The sequence below is a fragment of the Camponotus vicinus genome, unplaced genomic scaffold (genome assembly GCF_025532165.1).
Source record: "Camponotus vicinus isolate PSW18456_S1 unplaced genomic scaffold, iyCamVici1.0 SCAF_1, whole genome shotgun sequence".
Classification (NCBI taxonomy): domain Eukaryota; kingdom Metazoa; phylum Arthropoda; class Insecta; order Hymenoptera; family Formicidae; genus Camponotus; species Camponotus vicinus.
In genome coordinates, this window is record NW_028141945.1 from 33,277,811 (window position 1) to 33,298,923 (window position 21,113).

The 21,113-nt window shown below is 35.6% G+C and overlaps 1 protein-coding gene and 1 long non-coding RNA gene across 7 annotated transcripts in view; one reads left to right on the forward strand and one right to left on the reverse strand.

Annotated features, from left to right (window-relative positions):
• Positions 1 to 21,113, reverse strand: part of LOC145962399 (uncharacterized) — a 133,442-nt gene that overhangs the window by 47,197 nt on the left and 65,132 nt on the right. The window contains exon 5 of one of the 3 annotated variants that reach the window (XR_014435856.1): positions 14,487 to 14,805. The exons of the other annotated variants lie outside the window; for them this stretch is intronic. This is a non-coding gene — a long non-coding RNA (uncharacterized LOC145962399). Of the gene's footprint in view, positions 1 to 14,486; positions 14,806 to 21,113 lie in introns of those variants that run through there. 3 annotated transcript variants of the gene reach the window in all.
• Positions 1 to 21,113, forward strand: part of LOC145962331 (uncharacterized) — a 58,954-nt gene that overhangs the window by 14,162 nt on the left and 23,679 nt on the right. For 2 of the 4 annotated variants that reach the window (XM_083083356.1, XM_083083382.1), the window contains exons 1-3: positions 4,878 to 5,251; positions 18,558 to 18,815; positions 19,894 to 20,833. In XM_083083356.1, coding sequence (XP_082939482.1) covers positions 18,579 to 18,815; positions 19,894 to 20,833 — 1,177 coding nt within the window. In that variant the 5' untranslated portion in view covers positions 4,878 to 5,251; positions 18,558 to 18,578. Of the gene's footprint in view, positions 1 to 4,877; positions 5,252 to 18,557; positions 18,816 to 19,893; positions 20,834 to 21,113 lie in introns of those variants that run through there. The other 2 variants (XM_083083365.1, XM_083083373.1) reach the window with 1 other exon arrangement.

A 21,113-nucleotide genomic window follows, 5' to 3' on the forward strand; every position in this document is an offset into this window, starting at 1 on the left:
ATTAAAAAAAGCTTTGATAAATTGTTAAAGAGATACGCTATTTGTAGTATTATTGTATATCATGTGGCTTTAATTATTCCAGGTGAAACTTTCATAACAATTTTGATTAATTTAATATTACTGAGATTAAAAATTAAGTTAATATAAAAGATATAATATTCTTCTATAATATAATTAATAAATGGCTCTGTATGTCAATCGCTAATGCATGCTCGAAAATAACTCCATTTTTAACACACACTTTTTTCTAGATAAAAATTCCCAGAGTGATTTCTGAATTTTATTCAAAAAAAAAAGAATACTCAATTTTAATTAAACATCAGCCGCGGAGATACGAACAAGCGAGCAATCAAAGCTCATCGAAAAGTCTGCTTCGTGGATTCAATTAAGAAGTCGAGAATAACTGCTAGACGATGATTGCTTTATATTACGAAAAAAAGTCCAAGCATATGACAAAGATCAAGTACTTTCACTTGTCACTGTCTATACCTAGGAGATATAACCGTGTTCTTTACGAGCTTAACAAATAGGCGCATTTCGTCTATATTTTTCCACATGGTCTGTTTTATGCGAGAAAATAAAAATAGTATTTGTACTCGGATATAACGTATTAAAAAATGAGGATCACTTTTCGATGATTCAACATGTGACTATTTTTAATACTTTCGAAATATTATTACTTTTAATGCACTTATTGGAAAGATCTAATGATAGAAACTCTCGCAATAGTGGATTTTATTTGCGTTAAATGGCGATCGCGCGTCGATTATTCTACATAATAAAAGGTAAACTCGTTAACTCCCACGCGATTAAAGTTCACAAAGCTGTAGACGCCTTAAATTAGCGCGAAGTCAGGTAATCATTAGAAGGCATTTAGCCTCGCGAGATCGGGTCGCTCGTGTGCAGATAGCAAAGACGCACACGTAAGTCGGTCTGTTTGCATGGCCTAAATAAGTTCAGCACGTTGGATCCGTCAACATGCACGAACATATCGTGCGCCAAGCGACACGTATAAAATACAAAAGAAAGAAATTCATACGTGAAAAAGCGTGTGGTCTGTAAATAATCCTGTTTGAAAATCAATCTTTCGTGATATATTCATACGAAAAGCTTTTGTTTTAATAAAAAAATATGTTAATGAAACTTTTGATATCGTATCTATTGTAAAGATACCATATACGATCGTGGTATGAATATCTTGTATAGATCGTATACATAACAAGTTGCAACATCATTATAAATACACTTTGTAATGCATTGAAAGTTTCTGTTCCGCAATTTCCGTCATGTCTTGCGAACTGTTCATCAGAACTGTTAATTAACATTAATCGACATTTATGAAATCGTTGCTGATTAGCGTCAGAGCCACGGACTTCATTACGCTCGGTTCCCTAGATGTGACTCAATCTAGCTAATTTCAACAAGAATGTGTCGTCAAATATGGATCTTCTCGTGGGTGACCCTAATCTGAAGCGATGACCCGGGTATCATTTAGTCAATCATCACTTAATTGGATCATACATATCCGAGCGATGGAATTGCTTACGTCGATGTGGGTCTAAGATACAAAAAATTTATTCGCAGGAACATTCGACATTGAATGAACCTTTGAACAAAACGACGATAAAGGTCGTATTTTCACTTGAACAAATAAATTTCTAAAAATACCTAATGTAAGAAGAAATTATTTCATTATGTAGCATTCTTTCTCCTAAAGTTGAAAAATTGAAGATAAGAGAAAAAGAATGGGGAGTTAAGATTGTAATTTGAGATCCATTTTACATACGATATTTCAAATAAAATTTGTAACAGTGAAAAAAAATCAATTCTAAAGTGACGATAGATTTCGCTTGACGTAACTTATTGTTAGGCGTAAAAACTTCTTTGGGGTCGTATTGATGACGCATTAACGAAGGGTTGAAATCGACGAGGTACCGTTTAAAGTAACATCGACTGGGAAATGATGCACTTTAACCTATATTGAGGATAACGGTAAAAAACGAGGGAGTTTTTAGACGAGGTAGAATGTCCCCCTTAAAGCATCATCTCGTCGGCCGCAATAGTGCGCCGTATGTCCTGCCTGAAGGTTAATCTTGGCGATAAATACGGTCGCCGTAACTGTGGGGGAAGTCCTTTCCGATACTCCGAGGTGTATGTATATCCCGTCAGAGTGTGACATCACATCGTAATTTTCGAAAAAGGATAAGCTACGACCTGATAAAAAGAGTGACGGGGAGAAACGAGATTACCGCGTAAGCTCCATTAAAATTAGTATCTTCACGCTAATTAAGGCCTCGAGCAAAGATAAGTTTAAAGCGAGTCAACTAATTATAACGCCGAAGAAAATATATCCAGTAAAGTTATTTTCTTTAATCTTCCGCTCTCACTACTTCGTTAACTTTTTCTCTTTTTAAATTGTCCATATTTTTATCGCCCTCAAAGTGTCAAAGATTCTTCGGATATACATCTCGGTCGCTTCATTTCTCATTTCAACTTGTTATTTAATTTTTTTAATTTTCTCGCGTTACAGGAGCACGTTTCACACGAAACGTTATAAGTCGTAAGAATAGGATATTCTTTTTCTCCGGCTGTTCCGGAGCTAAGAACGCTCCTCTTCTATCACGTCGCTATTAATCTCACCCCGAGAATACCAGACAAATCGGCTACTTTGACCTGTTTTTATCTTCCGAAGAACCGTATTATAAGTTACCGATGCGATAGATTACGCAATATTGAACATTTCACGTATGCTATAAATCCGCTCCCTCGATTTACCCCTACGACAAGATACGCGAAATATTGCCTCCTGTCCGTTATAATATTATCGCGCTGATAAAAACGAACCGCATGTGAAAGTTATGTATTGTTCTCTCGTCGAAAAAAAAAAGATACCTGCATTCACTAGTGTCAATCTACCTGTTATTTTACGTTTCTATTATTCTATTATAACCATTATTTTATTATTCCATTGTTTATTTTTTATTACTTCTATTATTTTTCTTCTTCTATTATTTTATTATTGTATTATTTTAAGCCCGTTGCGCTTATCCATAAAGTGAATACCGCATGTCCATAAATTGATGCGTGTATCGGCGGTGTCGGCAATAAAACTAGAATGAAACATCCGGACATGTTATCAATAAAATGCATCGTATATTAAATGCAACGTAATGTTTGCTTTCGTTTAAATAAAGAGGATTAAAAATAAAACTTTCTGATAATAGTAACAGCAGTATTTTTTTTACGAATGTTGACAGATTGATGCATCATCCGGAAAACTTGGATGCAAGATCAATTTATTTAGAATGCTTAGATTCTCATGCATGGGAGCCGTGATATATCGGAGAATCTGTAGCCGAAAAATACCGAAGACGAAAAATTTTCTGCAAAAATGTATAGACCATAATTGCAGTCGGAAGAAAATATGAATACATCATGCATGTTTGTGAATACGAAGACCTGACACGCAGATGTAATCAAATCCCGTCTCTGCTGCATAGAAGCGCATGTAACGTCGCTGTTTCTCCGGAGAAGGGGGGAGAGGGGGGAAAGGTGCATAATGAGATTGAAGTCGACGAGCGGAAACTTCGGATGGCGTACTTTCGCGTGACGGCGCACTCCTGGTGCTAAGTACGCGTGTTTGGTTCTTTACGATGGCAAGCACACGGGGGGGAGAGGACTCGAGCTTACGCAAGAGCTTACTTAGGAGGATTTTCATTCCCCGACATTGTTACGCGCCTGCGATTGCATAGTTGCGTGCTTTTCCCTGGAACACGTGACGAATCCAGTCGAAGATGGATTCGAACACGATAAGCGTTTGTAAATCCGATTGCGAAAAGGTATTTTTTTGAACCGTACTTTCGATTTGTAAGCTTGAATAGATTTTTCCCCATGGACAAATAACGTTAAATATTTTTCCGAGATTGAACTTTTTTTTAATTTTTTTCGGCAAGTAAACATAGGGAAACCGTGGTCTCCGTGCCAGGGGAATAAAATTTGCAGTTCCGCGAGAGCTCCGGATATGCGCGAAAATAAATAATTCTTTTTGCCAAAATCAGGAAAACGCTTGTGCGTTGGACCTCGGAGAGCCTTTAATTTATTTCTTTGAAACTATGCCAAATGTAACGCGCATTTCGTTAAATCAGCGAAGGGTTGCTTCGTAGAGACCGGGAAATATTAGATCGCTAAAAATGTTACGTAGCGTTAAAACGATTGTTAATTCACGCATAACGGTGCCGTTAATATCGTTTGCAGTTAGTTACGCGAATCTAGTATACATCGAGAGCATTTCTCTATTTGCGATAATTACAAAAGCGATAGGCGACTGTTCCTGGTTTATGCATGCATAGAAGTGGATTTGCATATCAATGATAACGAAATGCATTTAGCAACCGATATTCTTGTGATGTCGACTTTAATATCATACATATGTTCTCTGGTTATAAGAGAAGTTCTAGTTTTAATGACTTTACTATGTTATATCTTTCAAATTGGAAATAATTTCCACTTAAGAGACTTACGAAAGTAAAACTCGCATATATTCTTTATCGTACCCTATTTTCAGGTAAAAACGTCAATTTTAATATTCTTGAGCTCAAAGTTAAAGTGAGAAATTCGAGGCGAATGCACAAGAGATTTCAAATAAATCGTTGATGGTAGAAAATGGTAAGCTTCGCTTTCCCGGTACAGTTGGTTTCATGGTAAAATCAGACTCAAGATAAGTGTTTTTCGCTAGCGGCCTCGATAAGAGTACCTCGTATCCGCGACAGGTCGCGATCTCGCGTGTTGGCGTCGATCTGCGCCCCACGTCGAACACTCTCTGCCCGCACCCTCACCCTCTCGCTCGGGGGTCGCGTTCAGTCAGCTCCGAACCGCGAGTGGGGTAAGTTGCGCCGCGCGCCGGCTCGTCTGGCCCTTCTCACTGAACGAAGCATACACAACATCGCTCCGCGTGCATCCCTCTTATTGTCATCATCGCTTGATAACGAAAAACGCAAAGATCGGCAAATCGCGTCGCGACGCGACGCACTCGCGAGGGCGAGGACGTGGGTGGATGCATCGTGGTGATCGCGTTTCCGCGATCAGACTCTTCCGGTCGATTTCCACGTTTGATTTCTTCGCGACGGGAAGAGAAGAAGGGAAGGGTGTTGCTCCGATTTATGACGAGGAAGAAACACGGTACCGTTTACGGTGGTAGAGATACGCAGGTCGCGTGTGAAGACAAGCGGAAAGTGAACTTCGTCATGTTGAGGTGAGTTCTCGCTTTTCTCTTATTTGATCTAGTTTGCGACGTGGTTGTGACTGCGCAATTTCTTATGTAACGTAACCGTGGAAGGCCCCTTGGGGCAGGAACATACCTCGTTCTTTTATTGGGTTTTGTAATCACGGTTGAAAATCGTTGGCATTCTAATATCGCGCACTTTTTACGTTCCATTTTCTTTTTAGTTTCTCTTTTCTTCTTTGAACAATTTAAAATTAAATTTTTTAAACAAAACTGTTAAGATAGTAAAATAATTGATAAGTTTCGAGCGATCGGCAATCCATGGTTTTCGATGAATTAAGCTTCACGAGTATAAATGAAGAATAAGATTTTTATTCAATTTTTTCTCTTTAATTTTATTTTTTATTCAACTAAAACTTTAGCTGAATAAAATTTTTGCTTATGGCATTTTCGAAAATTTGCATTTGTTTATAATAAACTATATAAAACTATGTTGCCAAATATAAAAAGTAAAATTGTCGCACTTTTAATTTTTCAAAATGAATGTCAGTATCCAAAGCCTCGGTTGTTAAATTTTAAGCAGAAAACGTAACAAGAATTTCAGAAAGTAGTTTATTATTCGAAGAGCACTTTCGCGCAGAAAAGCAAGTCTCTCTTTTTACGAAAAAGTCTATGCCTACTGGCAATTGACAGAGATTCCCTTTGCGAAGCGAAGGAGTTCTGTTTCGTTTGAAACAAAGGTCGGATTTTCCTTGAATTTCGAATAAGGATTATCTAACACATAATCTACTGGCAACACATAATCTATTATGAATTCTCTTAGAATGTTAGAATGGGAAGCATGATCGACTAGGAATCAGAAGCGAATACCAAACGCGAATTGCAGCGCAGTTCTACGACAATAGGAGCAAATCTCTCAAGTGGGTCAACAAGTTGAATACTCTATAGATACCCGGTTTCGGAAGCTATGATATGATAGGGGAGAGAGAGAGAGAGAAAGAAGGAGAGAGATAAAAATCGAAAACGTGAATCGCAATTATTGGTTTTGCCGCTCATTTCGTCTGCAGAAACTAGTTTGAATAAACGACAAAACAAATTAAACTCATTCTTTCTTTTAAATTTAAATTATTGAAGATATAAATAGGGGTGAAGTAAAAATCAAATAATCCATTATATGCAAATATTTAAAATAAGATACGTCATAAATTATATTCTAAAATGTAAAGTCTAAAAAGAATTAATAACAATCACGGAAAGAGTGATGCTTTAATACGTCTAATTTATTCGTTACATTCTGGAGAAAGATTAAGACAATTCTTACATTTAATCGCCATCTTCATCGTATCTTTGACTTATTAATGCAATAAAGAAAGGATGTAAATCGGGTTTAGTGTTCAATTCTCTGACACATTTATAATATCGTAAAAGCGTATCTATGTCAATAACGATGAATTATCTTAAGCTGCAGTGATACTGCAGATTTTTATTGCACTATCATCGCTGATATTAATACTACTTTTTTCAAGAAAATCTGAAACATTTTTTATTAATCCCTTGTCTTTACTCCGAGATTATCTCACTTTTCCATTTCGTGCATAGCATGCTCTTTGCGTAAAAATGATATATCTTCCCTTGCAAATATTCTTTCTGTGTCAAAGTTCTGGACGATTCTCGGCAATAGACACAGTATATACATGTGCTTGAATATTTACGAATGGCATTCACCTGCGAAAATTCGCATGCCATATAACACCGTGGCCTTTATGTATTATTCGGCGCTTCAAGATTTACTGCGAAGTCTACGAGTGATGGAGCAATTTGAGCTGTTTCTCACACAGTGATCGGAGTTTAGACAATATAAAATATCAGAGAGAAAGAGAGAAAAGAGAGGAAAAAGAGAGCATCACAAATTTCTCCTTTCACTATTTTAAATTACACAAATATGCTTTATATAAATTCTTTAACATTTTTATAGCAACTGCACAACAATTGTATTTCTTTTTTAGCTTTTCACAAGAGTTAAAATACAGATACAGTTTAATCGTATATTTATAAAATCGTAAGCAAATGATATGATGTGCATACGATTACAGATGGTCCGCAAATATGAAAGCAATGTTAAAAACGGACCAATCAATTTCGCGCTCTATTTTTGCCGCGATCGATCGTAGGTGCCGTCGAACGCGTCATTAAAACAACGAGCGATTTTGCATTCTCTTTCTCTGTCTTTCTCTTTTTTTCATTCGTCCGGGTTACGCTGTCCCGAAAGATTTCATTGCATTCGTGCTCGAACAATCGAAATGCCACGCACAGGTGTCCCTAAGGATCTAGGTTTCTCTTAAAGCTTGCCAGCATAATACATGCGATTTTTTCATAATGTAAGAGTTTAAATTTCTCAGCAGCCTTTAAAGCGCTTTTAAATTCTCAGAGGAGTAATGGTCGCGCGCAGAAGAGGGATGATACTTTTCAGCGATACTTTATTACATCCAGAATCGTATCCGGTATTGCCGGTATATATCTCTCCTTGCGCTAAGTTCTATTTTTGTTTCGTCATATCGATTCCCCGCTCACGCTGAAGTCGTAATATCGCGTCGTGCCGGATCTCTTTCGCAAAACGGCGAAATTAAGCGTGGGCATTTGTCGGGTGTTAGCGAGAGAGAAAACGGTAAGAGAAGAACGGTGCTAATACCCGGGGAGATAACAATACAAGCCGTATTTTAAATGAACGCTCGTTTCACGGGACGCGAGATATATGCAAATAAATGGCGTATTGCTCTGATGCCGGATGAATTAGAGATACGAACATTCATCATTTATCGATGTATATTTAATTCTATTTTCGAGACATATTCTCGATAATTGATATATCGAATCTCCATCGATATCGAATTTTGTATCTAGGAAGCAGAGAATGATATTTATGTACTCTCGAAAAATTACTCGGTGGATTATCTTCACGATCGCAATGATAATCACAATGAACAATATTAAATGCAACGTTATTGCAGCTCTTTTTCTTTTTACGATGACAACTGAGTGCATAGTTTTTATAACGACTTGGCGACTTTCTCCGCGAAATATGCATTGTAAAAGTAGTAAAAACTACCAAGTGTAGCTTGGTGGTTAAGTCATTCTTTCTTTGTCCTTTTTTTTTAATGCGTTGCGAAGCTCTATTTCCCTGCACAATGAATGCGAAATGCGCCATCGTGGTAGAAATCAAATTTAAAAATTCTCGTTATATTGTACCTTTGTACCTTTGAATCTGTCGGAATGCTCATGCTTGACAATTAAACGCGTTGCAAGTATAAGCACACGTGCACCATATTAACTTTTTTTGAGTAATCATTTACGCGTGAATTTTTAATTAACAATCTTCATGAAATTAGTATTCTATTTTTAGAATTTTTCAATGATTAATGAAATTTCTTAATCAATTCCGTTTACGAGATTGATACTTTTTAATTAACTATTGATTAAAATGAAGTTCATGCATTTTCAATCTTGAAGTTTAAATTGTTAAAGTCTTGAAATGTTTTACATATAACTCCATAATTATGTTACTCAAATAATTGTGTTATTCAAATTCTTGGAAACACTATTAATTTCCTTTCAAGAAATTTTTTAAAATACATAGAGAGAGAAAAAGAGCAAAGGCCAATAAACAGAAACATGAAAAGTATAATAGAAAGTCGATAAACAGAAATTATAATGGAAATTATAATGGAAAATATGATAATGTATTTCGTCGTCGGAAGAATTCTATAAAGAACGAAGAAATCCGTAAAAATCCAACAGTTGTCAAGCAATCTAGGGTATTTACTACGTTTGAATATTTCTCTCGATGCGATTCTCTCTCGAGGAATCGAGTTTCACACAGAATTCCTATAGAATTCAGTCGTACATTAAATATAAATTAAACCAATGGGCGAGTAACGCTTTGCGATGGCATACGAAAGTACTGGCTAATGTCGAGTTCATCAATTAACAATCGTAGAGATCGATAGTCAGATTAATTATCGTCGTTAACAATGCGCCCGCTACAACAGAACGATCATTCCCATTTGCCAGAACGAAGTAATTAATTGCTAACTGGTAACAACGCTGCGGACACGCGCTCGTGACGACAGTGCTCGTTATTAATTGAGGATTCAATCGAAAGTTGCATGATATCTAGCGATGCAAGGATTATGAAGCATCGGAGTGCGTTTTTCACATTTTCTATTAAAATTTCTCGCACATTGCTTAGCTGTTTATTCACATTCCTTTATTCTGATACTCACATTCTAATGTTTAATTAAATTTTTTATCTGAATACACAGTGAATAAAAAATTATTTCTGTCATTATTAGTATTTGTGCTACTTTTTAATAATGTAAAGGATATTTTGAATCTCTGATTTTATTCTTAATGATTGTATGTATATAAGAAAAACAACGTTTAATTTTATCAAATTGTAAGTCATCTTGTAAGCAGTTAACACAAACTTGAAGAAATGAGATAGCGCACGACTTGTTTTTACTGCGTTCATTATTCTCTCACGAAGACACAAGATCTGTTAAAGAATTTTACTCTCGCAGCAGTATCGCTAACATCGTAAATTTGAGCGATAGTAAGATTTCCGAAAACTTCTGCTTCTCCGAGAATTTCCGTCACGACACGAAAGTTACGAGAGCTAGTAGATTTCGAGCTTAATTTGAAATGTATCTTCAAATTGCCGCGGGAATAAGTCGAGTAACAGCATTCCACGTGGAAACTAACGGCAGCAGATTACGTCCAACACATCAATATGATAACGAGCTCGCGATATCAGAAGATTGTGTGTGTATGGATATGTGTGCTGCACTATTTATCTTTCGTCGTTTCTCTCGTTGATATCGCGATTGCCACGTGGGCGACCATCTTCGCAAATTTGCATATTAAAATTTATCGTTGCTTCTCTCTGATTTATATCATCAAATTATACTACTATAATTAAAGCTGAACGAACGACGATCGGACAGGCGATTTTCGTCACGTCGTAAAACTTCTTTCGCGATTTTGACTTTAAATCCAATCAGCTGGTTGAAAAATCGTATTGTAACATTTCGCGTATTGAAATATATCGCTCATTGAAATATTTATATTCATGTTACGCATTTAATGCTTGATGCACGGTTCCCTATTTTTAACTTTGAATGCATCTATTATAACTCTCGATTCATCGTAGGTGATCGTTATTGATTGATCAAACAGATTCTCGCACTCTCTTATCGTTCATACATCGCGTTCGTCGCTATTGTATACTTTGGGATTATTGTCGGGCTCAGGATGCGATTCTGAATAATTCGCGAACATTCGCGTAATCTCCAGTTGAAGCTATCCTGGGATCCGCGCACATTATACAAACTCGGCGCGATACGTAACAACTTGTCGGGACAGGTCGGCGTTAATGCCATTACATTACCCGTTTAATCTGAATACCATCAACATAATCATGTTTTCCAACATCTTGCCTTGGCTTGCCAACCCTCTGTATCCCGTCTATTCAATTATGCCTCCATCTCTCCAGCAGAACGTCACGGCCGCAAGAGAAGATGCAGTGACATTTAGCAAGGCTTGAACAGTGTCAGTACTTAAAAGACGTCGCGATCGGTAGCCGCAGTCTTGCAACTCTGATAGATCACTGTCTTGTCTCATCTTCTTGGTCGTCGGATTGGTAAAAAGTAAAAGGCATGGTTTTCCAGGTGCTTTACTGACAGTAAAACAGAGAGTCGAGTAAAACGTCACTTGGATAGATAAAAGGAATGAACTGTATTAGTCGACTGCTCTTCCCGTTGCGTTCTTTTTGCTGCAAATACTATAAAACTGTTCTTCTTAGAAGAATCAATCGTGGAAGAAGTGCGGTGTTTTCTAGCTATATGTATAAGTGATTATTTTATTGGAGTGTTTGAAATTCTGTTTGATTTTATTCTGAAGGATTCGATAGCCATTTTTACTTCATTTGCTTATTCAATCATTCAGAATTTAATCTAACTTGTGAAAATGGAAAATCTTTTTTTTTCCGCCAGTCTAATAAAATTCCTTCTTTAATAAGAGTTCAAGAATCGTCGACTGTTAACTTTCTAATTGTATACTTTTCTCAAACTTGATCTATCTTGAATTTTTTAAGAATACCTTCTTGAAAAGATGCCCGAGAATTTTAAATATTTCAGTTAACAAATTTTACCTTTTCTTATTCAATTTCCGTTTTCATTTCAGAGTTTCCGACATACCATGTCCAATGATAAATACCAATTCATATTATGTGTATAATCAAGATACATTAATATAAATTGCAACTCATTAAAGGCGTGTGTATGTATGTATGTGTCTATGTGTATCACTATCATTACCGAGAATCTCACTGTTTGTGTATAAAAGTCATTAGTATAATTATCAATAATAAATTCTTTCCTGTATGAAAATTTCAGGATTTCTCGGACTTACCGCATTTCTCACGAAATATATTTTCGCGTGTTTTGTTTCTCTCGACGAAAATCTTGTTTTTGCTTCTACTGTTGCTGTAGCCGTTTGTAGAAGTGAAAAATTGAATTAATATAATTTTAGAAATTGAAGTTTTGATATCGACAGACTGTTAATTAAATATACTAAAACGACTGAATCATTACAAGAAATGATGTATGCTCGCTAATGAACTGCTTTTTATATAGATGTATCTTTTCATCATAATATAAAAAAGTACTAAGGAAAAATTGTTTTTGTAGCAATACAGCTGTCATTTTTTAATTGAAAATTATGTGCTTTAATATTGAATTTTTTATTTTGGCAAGTATCTCGATTTCTCAACTCAATTTCGCGAAGTAACATAAGAAATTTGAAATAAAACTATTTTACTCACTCAATATTATTTGTCAGATACGAACAATTCTAGAACAGAAGTTTTTATATATTTTATTACACAATGTCTTCACACACAATAAATACATACATCAAAGAGAAAATGTAGCAGCCATTATTCTAAGATATAAAATTCTGTATTACGTAAGAAAGATGTTACGTATATTTGTATATTTCCTGCCTTTCTCTTTTTATGTATTATAACAATAAAAAAAATTATTCGATTAAACTTGATTATTATGAAATATTTATTGCAATATACTCTGAAATATCAAGAAATCGAAAGGCTTTTCTTATTAAAATGTATTTACAATGACGTATGACTTCCGTCACATATTGCAGAGTATTCCAGGAAATATCGAGTATTTAGCAAGAAGACTTATTTCCACGAAGCGATAGCAGATTTTCTGTATCTACCAATGCGAATTCACGACAGCTGGTAGAATAAATACACATACGTTTCCATCTCTAAAACGATTTTCTGGTAGACGAAAAAGAACAAAAAATAGTATCAATGCGATACAAAATAGTTATATTTTATGATAAAGAATAAAATATATAAAATGTCAATATTATTTTATAAAATATCTTTAATTTCAATTGAAATGAGTACTTTTTACATTGTAATTTGATAGAAGAAATGTCAAAATAGAAATTTAAGAAAATGTATGTTTTACTTTTGTATCATTGACCAATTGTTATATAAACATATTTTTTCAATGAAAACCTATTATCATATCAAAAGCGTATAGTTTAACAAAATAAAATTGTCGTTCGTTTATTCTTTCATCATTTCATTTCCTCTTTTCTATCATTTTTATTTCCTTCATTTTCGATCATTTCCTTTTCTCAGATAAAATAATAGAATAGAATAATGCTGTTAATCTATTCCGACGAGTAATAATGGCACATTCGTAGGCGTGTAATCTCTATTTGATTAATTATGTATCTTTATTTCTCGCAGAAATTTTAATCTAAAAAAAGTTTAAATTCAAAATCCTTAAATTTGCAGTAGAGGATCTTATACGATAAATAAACTCAAGTTTGGTCGAAATAAATCAGCGTCGGTAATGGGTTTGTTTGAAAACTACGAGGAAGCATCGTTTCGAGGAGATCCATAACTATTCCCGAGTTTCGTTGTAGTTACGTGATGACTTCTTCTCTCTCGGCAACCGCGATCCTCCAGCATTATTCCGTGCTACGTGTTTCTCGTTTATCCTCATCCTGTCAGGAAACCCCGCTTATCCGTGCTGCGTCCCTCGGAATAATTCTGCGGACGATAACAATTGAAACGAATCGCGGTCGTACGCATATACATAACACCGCACTTCGTGGAATTGGCATAAATTCCGCGTCGTTAAACTTGCCGCTTCATTTGCCCGTCTTCCCTAGCAGAAGATAAATGGTTCCTTCGGATACCTGAGAAAAATGATAAGAGAAAAGGTGCGAGAGCGTGGTCGGGAGGAACGCGTATCAGAATAATTGCCGATTCGTACATAGGAGTGGTTTTATTCTTCGTTTTTCCACGAATTTGATTCGTTCGACGATTATTATACCGGCGGAATCGTTAATTTTGATCGTGCCTCTCTCGATTAACTCTCGTTGTTGATTAATTTTTTGCGACTATGCGCAGCACCAATCAAAGTTTAATAGACGTTTTCACATTATATCTGGATATTACGAAGATTTTAATAGAGTGATGTATGTGATTAATTACATTGCTTTCATTTGCGCGCTGATACCGGTTTGTTCCGGAAGTCAAAAGTGATTGATAAATGGTCGGATAATTAAGTCAAAATGATTTACTGCGGATAATAGTTTGTAACAAGTTACTCTTTTTACAACATAATATTTTATATAATATAATAATCTATTATAATATATACTACATTTTGTTAACGAGAAATATTTTGATTTTATTTATAAAATTATATTGATCTTATGTCTCCTTTATTGATCTTATGTCGTGTTGTTTGATCGATAAATTTTAAACTCGGAATTTATGCTCAACGATAATTAATTATTGCATAAGTAATTAAAAGCAAATCCGACATTGGAACATTAAATAATTGCGGGATCACTGCCAAAACTGTCAAAACTGATAAGTCTTCTATATTAATCATGGTATCGATCTATAAATATACGATTCGAGATGTTAATGAAAAAAACGGTTTTTCATGGATGTAATGGATATGAATCTAAATTTTTTTCTTTTATTCTGCCTCTAATAAAGTAAACTAATAAATAAATAAATATATATATATATATATATATATATATATATATTTATTATATATATATAACTGTCAAACTTAGGTACACGTGATACATGTTTTCTTATGTATATTAAATGCATTTAATTCCGAAGTTAAATCATCGCAGTCGACATTAAGTATTCTACACCTTAAGAACTTGAACCGTGCAGAAGTTTCAGTTTTGCAAGAGAAATACAGAAAGAGAGAACATTCGTTATTACAATCTCGCGTTGCGTTCCATCTTCATTAACGACGTTCCTTGTTCATCCAATAATTCATACGTCTCTTCGGGTATGTGGTACGACGTGATAATTACCTTCTAAGAAATTAGGCCGTAATGGACGCTCAAGCCTTTAAATTGCCTCTTGTGATCCGTCGTGGATACGCGAAATTAATCTTCACTGGGTAATTTAGATGTGTAGCGAGCATCATAGATATGGCGTGGTTCGCAAACTATAAGAATATTTGTGCCAGATGACAAATTTGTAACCGGCTTGTACAACAGTAAAATATGGCATGGCTACAACGGAGAGTCGATTCATCGGTATCGCGATGAATAATTGACCGCGCTTTGCTCCGATTAATTAACTTTCAGTACTTTATCATTCTAGTCGCGATTCCCTAACATATCAGACATTAAATGGATATCCCATCCTCAAACGTTCCTCGATATTCTAATTTCTTTTCTCTTTTCTTTTTTATTGGAAAAACCGATGTATCTCGATGGAATTTTCCTTGAGGATTTATAAAAATTTCGCTTTTTTATCGATCTGTTTTTACATTTATTTGCATTTCTGTAGTCTTTACAAAAAACAAGGTAACGATACAAGTTGCATTCTACGCGGTTTCCACATCTTTTTCCGTTGAGAATAAAACGTAATTTTTAGAAATCATATTCGCAGCGTATTTTTCATTTCGATTCGATTAATTGCTCTTGATATTTAACAAATAGAAATATTTGTGGATGCTGCTTTGTCGGTTCATTTTATAGTCCATTTACGCATTACTGCATTTAAATAGTTAATTATTCGGTACGTTGTTTGATATAATTACAATATTGCTGTACTGTCGTAACATGTATTATCGTGGTTGTTAAATTTATTGTGATTGGTTTTTAGAAGTATTTATTTAATCAAAAATTTATTTCGCGAGAAGAAAAGCACTGTTTTGTTTTTTTCTTTATTTTTCACAAATTTTAATAGCATTATATTTTATTTTGCTAAATTGTGTGAAAAATATTTATCTTCTTTGACATTGTAGAACAAAAATCATTAAAATTAAAATAATTTCTAATACTGTTGTACAATTTGGCCCTCTAATTAACCCATGCATTGCACAGTACATTAAAGCGATGCTGTATTAATTAATTAATTTAGACATGACATCGCAAAATGCTATGTGCACTTGTAACAGCATGTTGCAATGCACTATCGTTTGTTATTAATTACTCGTATTAACCAATCAATATCAATAGAACGTTGATTAGTTGACTATCCTTGAAACTTGCGCATGACTTAACTATCGACGTAATCGTGGAGCTGTCGATGTAATCGTAGTTTGTCGAGGAAAATGCCGACGCTGATAACGCAGATAATCTTGCGACGATGCGAGAATTGCGAAGTTGATTTAACGCAGAGAGAGAGACTCTTAACGTGGGCGATAAAATAACAAACGTACGTTATTAAATGTCAGTGTAATGTTTTTAACGTTTCATCGAGTGATGCCATTGAACAAGTGTATCATTCTTAGATAAGATGATAACGACGTCGGCAGTTTCCCCTGAGGTTGCTGAATTACAAAAGTCTCACTTTGAGATTCTATTGTGTGTCGCATGTACTTTAATTATATTCGCGACGAATTTACGAGGTTACTCGATAGTGCTCTTTTGCTAAAACTTCGAGCGGAGAGAACAAAGACTGCAAAGATGTATCTTTGCAAGAAATGTTAGTTCGCATACAAATTCGTATTTAGAAAAGCTTTCCACCTCTCGAAAATGTATACACATGGATAATATGTATATGCACGGTGTCTAAGAGGCTTGCGCAGTAGATAAGGAAAACGTGTAGGCAGACGTAACGTCGTACGTGCGATCCTTATGTTTTCGTGCGAGGATTCAACCGTGAAGTTTTCGTCAAAAACTTTCCTCCAAAAATCGCATTTCTCTTTTTGGAGAACAGCTTAGGAATGTTTTATTAATACTATCTCACGCCTACGTCGGAAAGTTTTTCGTAATAACTAGATTCCGCGCCGTTCGTTGCTTTAATTAACGGGCCGTAAATCCATCAGAATTGCTCGTTGAATTTCACACTCATTTCCCCAGTAGATTTCATGAAATTGCGAAAAGACAGCCACCGAGAATATTAGGATCTTTCTAATAATACGGATTATTTGTATATAAACAACATCGCATAGAAGCTACCGCAATAATGCCGGAGGCTGCAATAATAATATTCGATAATTTACGCGCCGCAGGTTCGTTTCAAAGCTATGTCGTGTAAATTATGCTGACGTGAAAACTTTCATAGAAATCTATAGAAACGAAAATGAAAGATTGACACAAAAAGAGACTACTCTTTACTGGTATATATTTATTTAATTTTTATACGAAATATATGAATGTATTTTATATAGAGTTAAATCAATTATTTTAAATTCTATCATTTCAGCTTTTAACTTTAAAAATTATATTATTTGCTAGTTATTAGATTTATACATATGACAAGATATTATTCTCTCTCTCTCTCTTTACCAATACAACTTTTATCGTGACTCTGCTAGCTGAATCATATAAAACACAAACAAATTTTTTTTATCGTGTCGATCGCGCCCAAAGGAACAAAATATCACGATCATTCACCCACGTTGGCGAGGATCATATTTTCCGAATGCATTGCGTTCTCTGAAGTTCCGTTCTGTGTTCGTATTCATATTTCTTGTTTTTATTTTCATGTAATATGAGAATTAAACAGGTGTTTAATTACCTAGTTATTATTCTGTTTTGTTATATCTTTCGGTAAATGATATAAATTGATACTCGTACGTTTTAATCGGAATATGTGTCATTTCAAATTTTGTTTCTATTTAGATTGAATTGTGAGATATTTCGCATCATAAGTATGTTGCATGTATATTTGAAATGAAAGATTTTTTGCATCGCATTTTTGCTCATTTTTGTGACGTACAATATCCGACCGTAAATTAATCGCGAATCTCGATAATTTATGCACGGCCTACATAGAAGATCGTTGAGAGACACGCTCTTAACGGCACATCAAAATGCATGTAGTTGCGGGTTGGGGAATTAAGAGGGTGTAATATAATGTAACCGAACTGAACTGTGCTCTTATCTGGGTCATCTTCCTCTGATAGAAACCATTCTGGCTGCGTATATATACGAAGAGGATGTTCTGGGAAACCCCTATTGGGCATTCAATTGACTACTTAGGATGCAGCCAACTAAATGTATTGAATGTATAGGTAGTGCATGCGGTTACAAAAGAATGGCCTAATTCACGAAACTTTCGTTTTAGATAGTACATTTTTGTTTTAAAAATTTTAATTAATTTCATTGAATTATTTAAATTTTATATATATAAGAATTATGATACTGAATTGTGATAATTCTTAATACGATGATACCATCGATTCAGTGCAATTTTTTGTGTATTTTCAGAAAAAAAGGAGCAATTAAGTTTGTAATTCTGTATTGCTGCATTTATTTTTTTTTAATATGTAATAAATTTGGAAAAGATTTTTTAAGTTTCTAATAGATATTCATAGTTTCTGGATGAAGTTTTTTATGATTGTATGCACTCATGATGCGGGTCCGCTTTTCAAAGTGAAACACTTTTTTTCATCGCAAAGGTGCATAAAACAAAAGGTTTCTGTTAGACATCGTTTAAAATGAAAGAAGCTTGTGCTTCAAAAGCACAAGTCGCGTACTTGATTTAATTAGCATAATGGCTGTTTCAATCTATTCTACAGTTTAAAGAGGATTTGTAATATTTCTCATAGTTATATATATTTCGTATATTTTCCTCATAGAAACGCGTCTCATTTGATACTAACGATTAATATTCACAATTAATGCTAACCATTTTTATAAATAATAAAATATTTGTATAAAATATTTGTATAAAATATTTGTCAGCACGAGATTGATACATTCGGTGAATGATGGGAATGGAAATTGTATTGTGTCACAGGGATAAGAAAATGTCACCGTGATGTTACATCGAAGCGCTTCGTCGCGGCGCCGGCGAGCGTCGCCAAGCATGGCAAATTCGAGCCAGCCGGCGGGGGTGTCTTCGACAATGCGAGGTCGACGAGCGAGCGTCGCCACCGAAAAGCCCCTTATCTTGCCGCCAAGCAGCCCCGGCGAAACGATGGAAAGACAGAGATCGCCGAGGGGTAGCATGGTTCCGAATATCGCTCTGGATACCGAGAGCGATTCTCCTGACGAGGTTAGTATTCACCCTCTTACATCTCTAAAATTCCTGTATAATTTCTTTTATACACATACTTTTGAGTCGTTATTACTTTGGTATACAGTGTATCCCCAAATTCATCTTGATATATGTGTACGTATAAGGTGGAGGAAACGTAAATTTAAAAGCTTATTTTCTCTAGAAAATTGTATGTATGTATATATAAGGGACTACCTGAATTTTTAAAACCGTTGTGAATAATTCGAGCAATTTGACTTGGCAAATATTTTTACGACGCTAGTAGTTATATAAAGTGTAAAGATCAATTTAATCAATGAGATTTTCAGTCAGCTGAAAAATGCTGCAGAGATATTTCATTTTTTCATTTTTTTCCCGCTGTCTTTTGCTATGCTATATTACATGAAATATTTTATTATTCGAAGGATAATACATCCAATTATATGGATGTTTGATGTCGATATACTCACCGGTGAAATCAAATACAAGCTTTTTGTTACGCATTTTATATACATTATTTTATCCACAAAATTTTGATGTCATGAAATTTTCACGGCAGACAGATTGCTATCACATGTTATTCATTAACGGATGATTGGTGTGCAAGGTAGGCTTGAAAGCTATCGGTTAGCTTTACACTATGATCGCTAAAATGATTAAAATCCATTCATTTCAATCGAGCATTTCTACATGTTTCACGAGCATGTGGCTTTGCTTTCACGTACAGAGATAAATTTGTCCCTCTGTTAATTAAACTAGGTATATCGTAGAGATATAATATTTATACGCATCTCTCCGATAAACTCGAATAAAATAAAAAAAATCAATTAATTTGAGTAATAAGAAATTAAATATTTTGTAGACGAAAAAGCGACGACTAATTTATTTTTTTGTAATATTCTTAACATCTGTCAAGTTTACGCGAAAATAAGAAAGCGGATCATATCGTGACATTTCTTAACGAAAATTTAAAATATAAAATATAAAGTTGAAAATTAATATCTCCGTTTCGAAATTTTTTTTCTGCGTTCTCTTTACTTTATCAATAATTTAAATAGATAAAAAAGCGCTCTAGAATCTTTATAATTTATTCCAGGGAGTCTGTCGCAGGATTTTGCCAGATCCCGAACAGTACGGCACCAGTCGCAACTCCCTGCTGCCGGAGGCGAGCCGCAGCCCACGAAATTCCCTGATACCTGACGATTATTGCAGAAGCCCGCGGGGCTCTCTAATACCGGATCCCAACAGAAGTCCGCGAAACAGTCTAGTGCCCGATGTGGCGCGTTCACCGCGATGTAGCCTCACACCGGAGTTAAGTCCGCGTCACTCGCTGGTGCCGGATTCTGCGCTCAGTCCCAGGAACTCGCTCGTGCCAGACGTGGCTTACAACCGAAGTCCGCGAAACAGCATAGCGATCGGTGCGTCTAGGATCTCTCTGCTGCCGGAGAATGGCGCAATCGCGGCTGCTATCCGTAGTCCTAGGCACTCGTTGATACCGGATTCGACGAGAAGTCCACGCGGTAGTATGGCGAACCTGGACTTCGACCGGAGTCCACGTGGTTCGATTTGTCCGGATGTGCACAGAACACCCAGGGGTAGTATCACGCCTATGGAGGTCGCAGACAGAAGTCCCCGTGGTTCGATAGCTTCCGAGTGCCTGAACCAGAGCCCTCGCGGCTCGATCGCGCCCGATCCCAACAGATCACCCAGAGGATCGATAGCGCCAGATCCCGCGAATCGGTCCCCACGTGGATCGATTTGTCCGGAGAGTAACAGAAGTCCGAGAGGATCGATCGCGCCGCACGACCAGACGAATCGATCGCCACGCGGCAGCATAGGCGTGAATGATATCGATAGACACTCGAGAGGTTCTCTTGGAGCCATCAACGACGACGAGAATAGAAGCCCCAGAGGAAGCATTGGGCCTGAAGGAATCGATAGAAGTCCTAGGGGGAGCCTTGGAGGGCATCAAGATAGAAGAGCCCCACGGGGCAGCTTGGGTTTGCAAGATCCTAGAAGAGCTTCTGCAGATCAGGGTAAAAAAAAAATATATATATATATATATGTAACTCCTTTAATATTTTTTTAAATTATTAAGTATTTTACTAATATTTTTGAAATTTAAATTAATCTTTTATCTTTCTCTCTTCTCTATTAATTCTTTTTTTAACAATAAAAATGATCTAATTAATAATAATTATTTAGAATTGCTATTACTAAGAAAGAAATTGAACCAGTCATAGACTGGTTATTTCTATTATCGGTATTACAAGTAAATCAAGTTATATTATGATGAGATTATCGTGAATTTGTTTC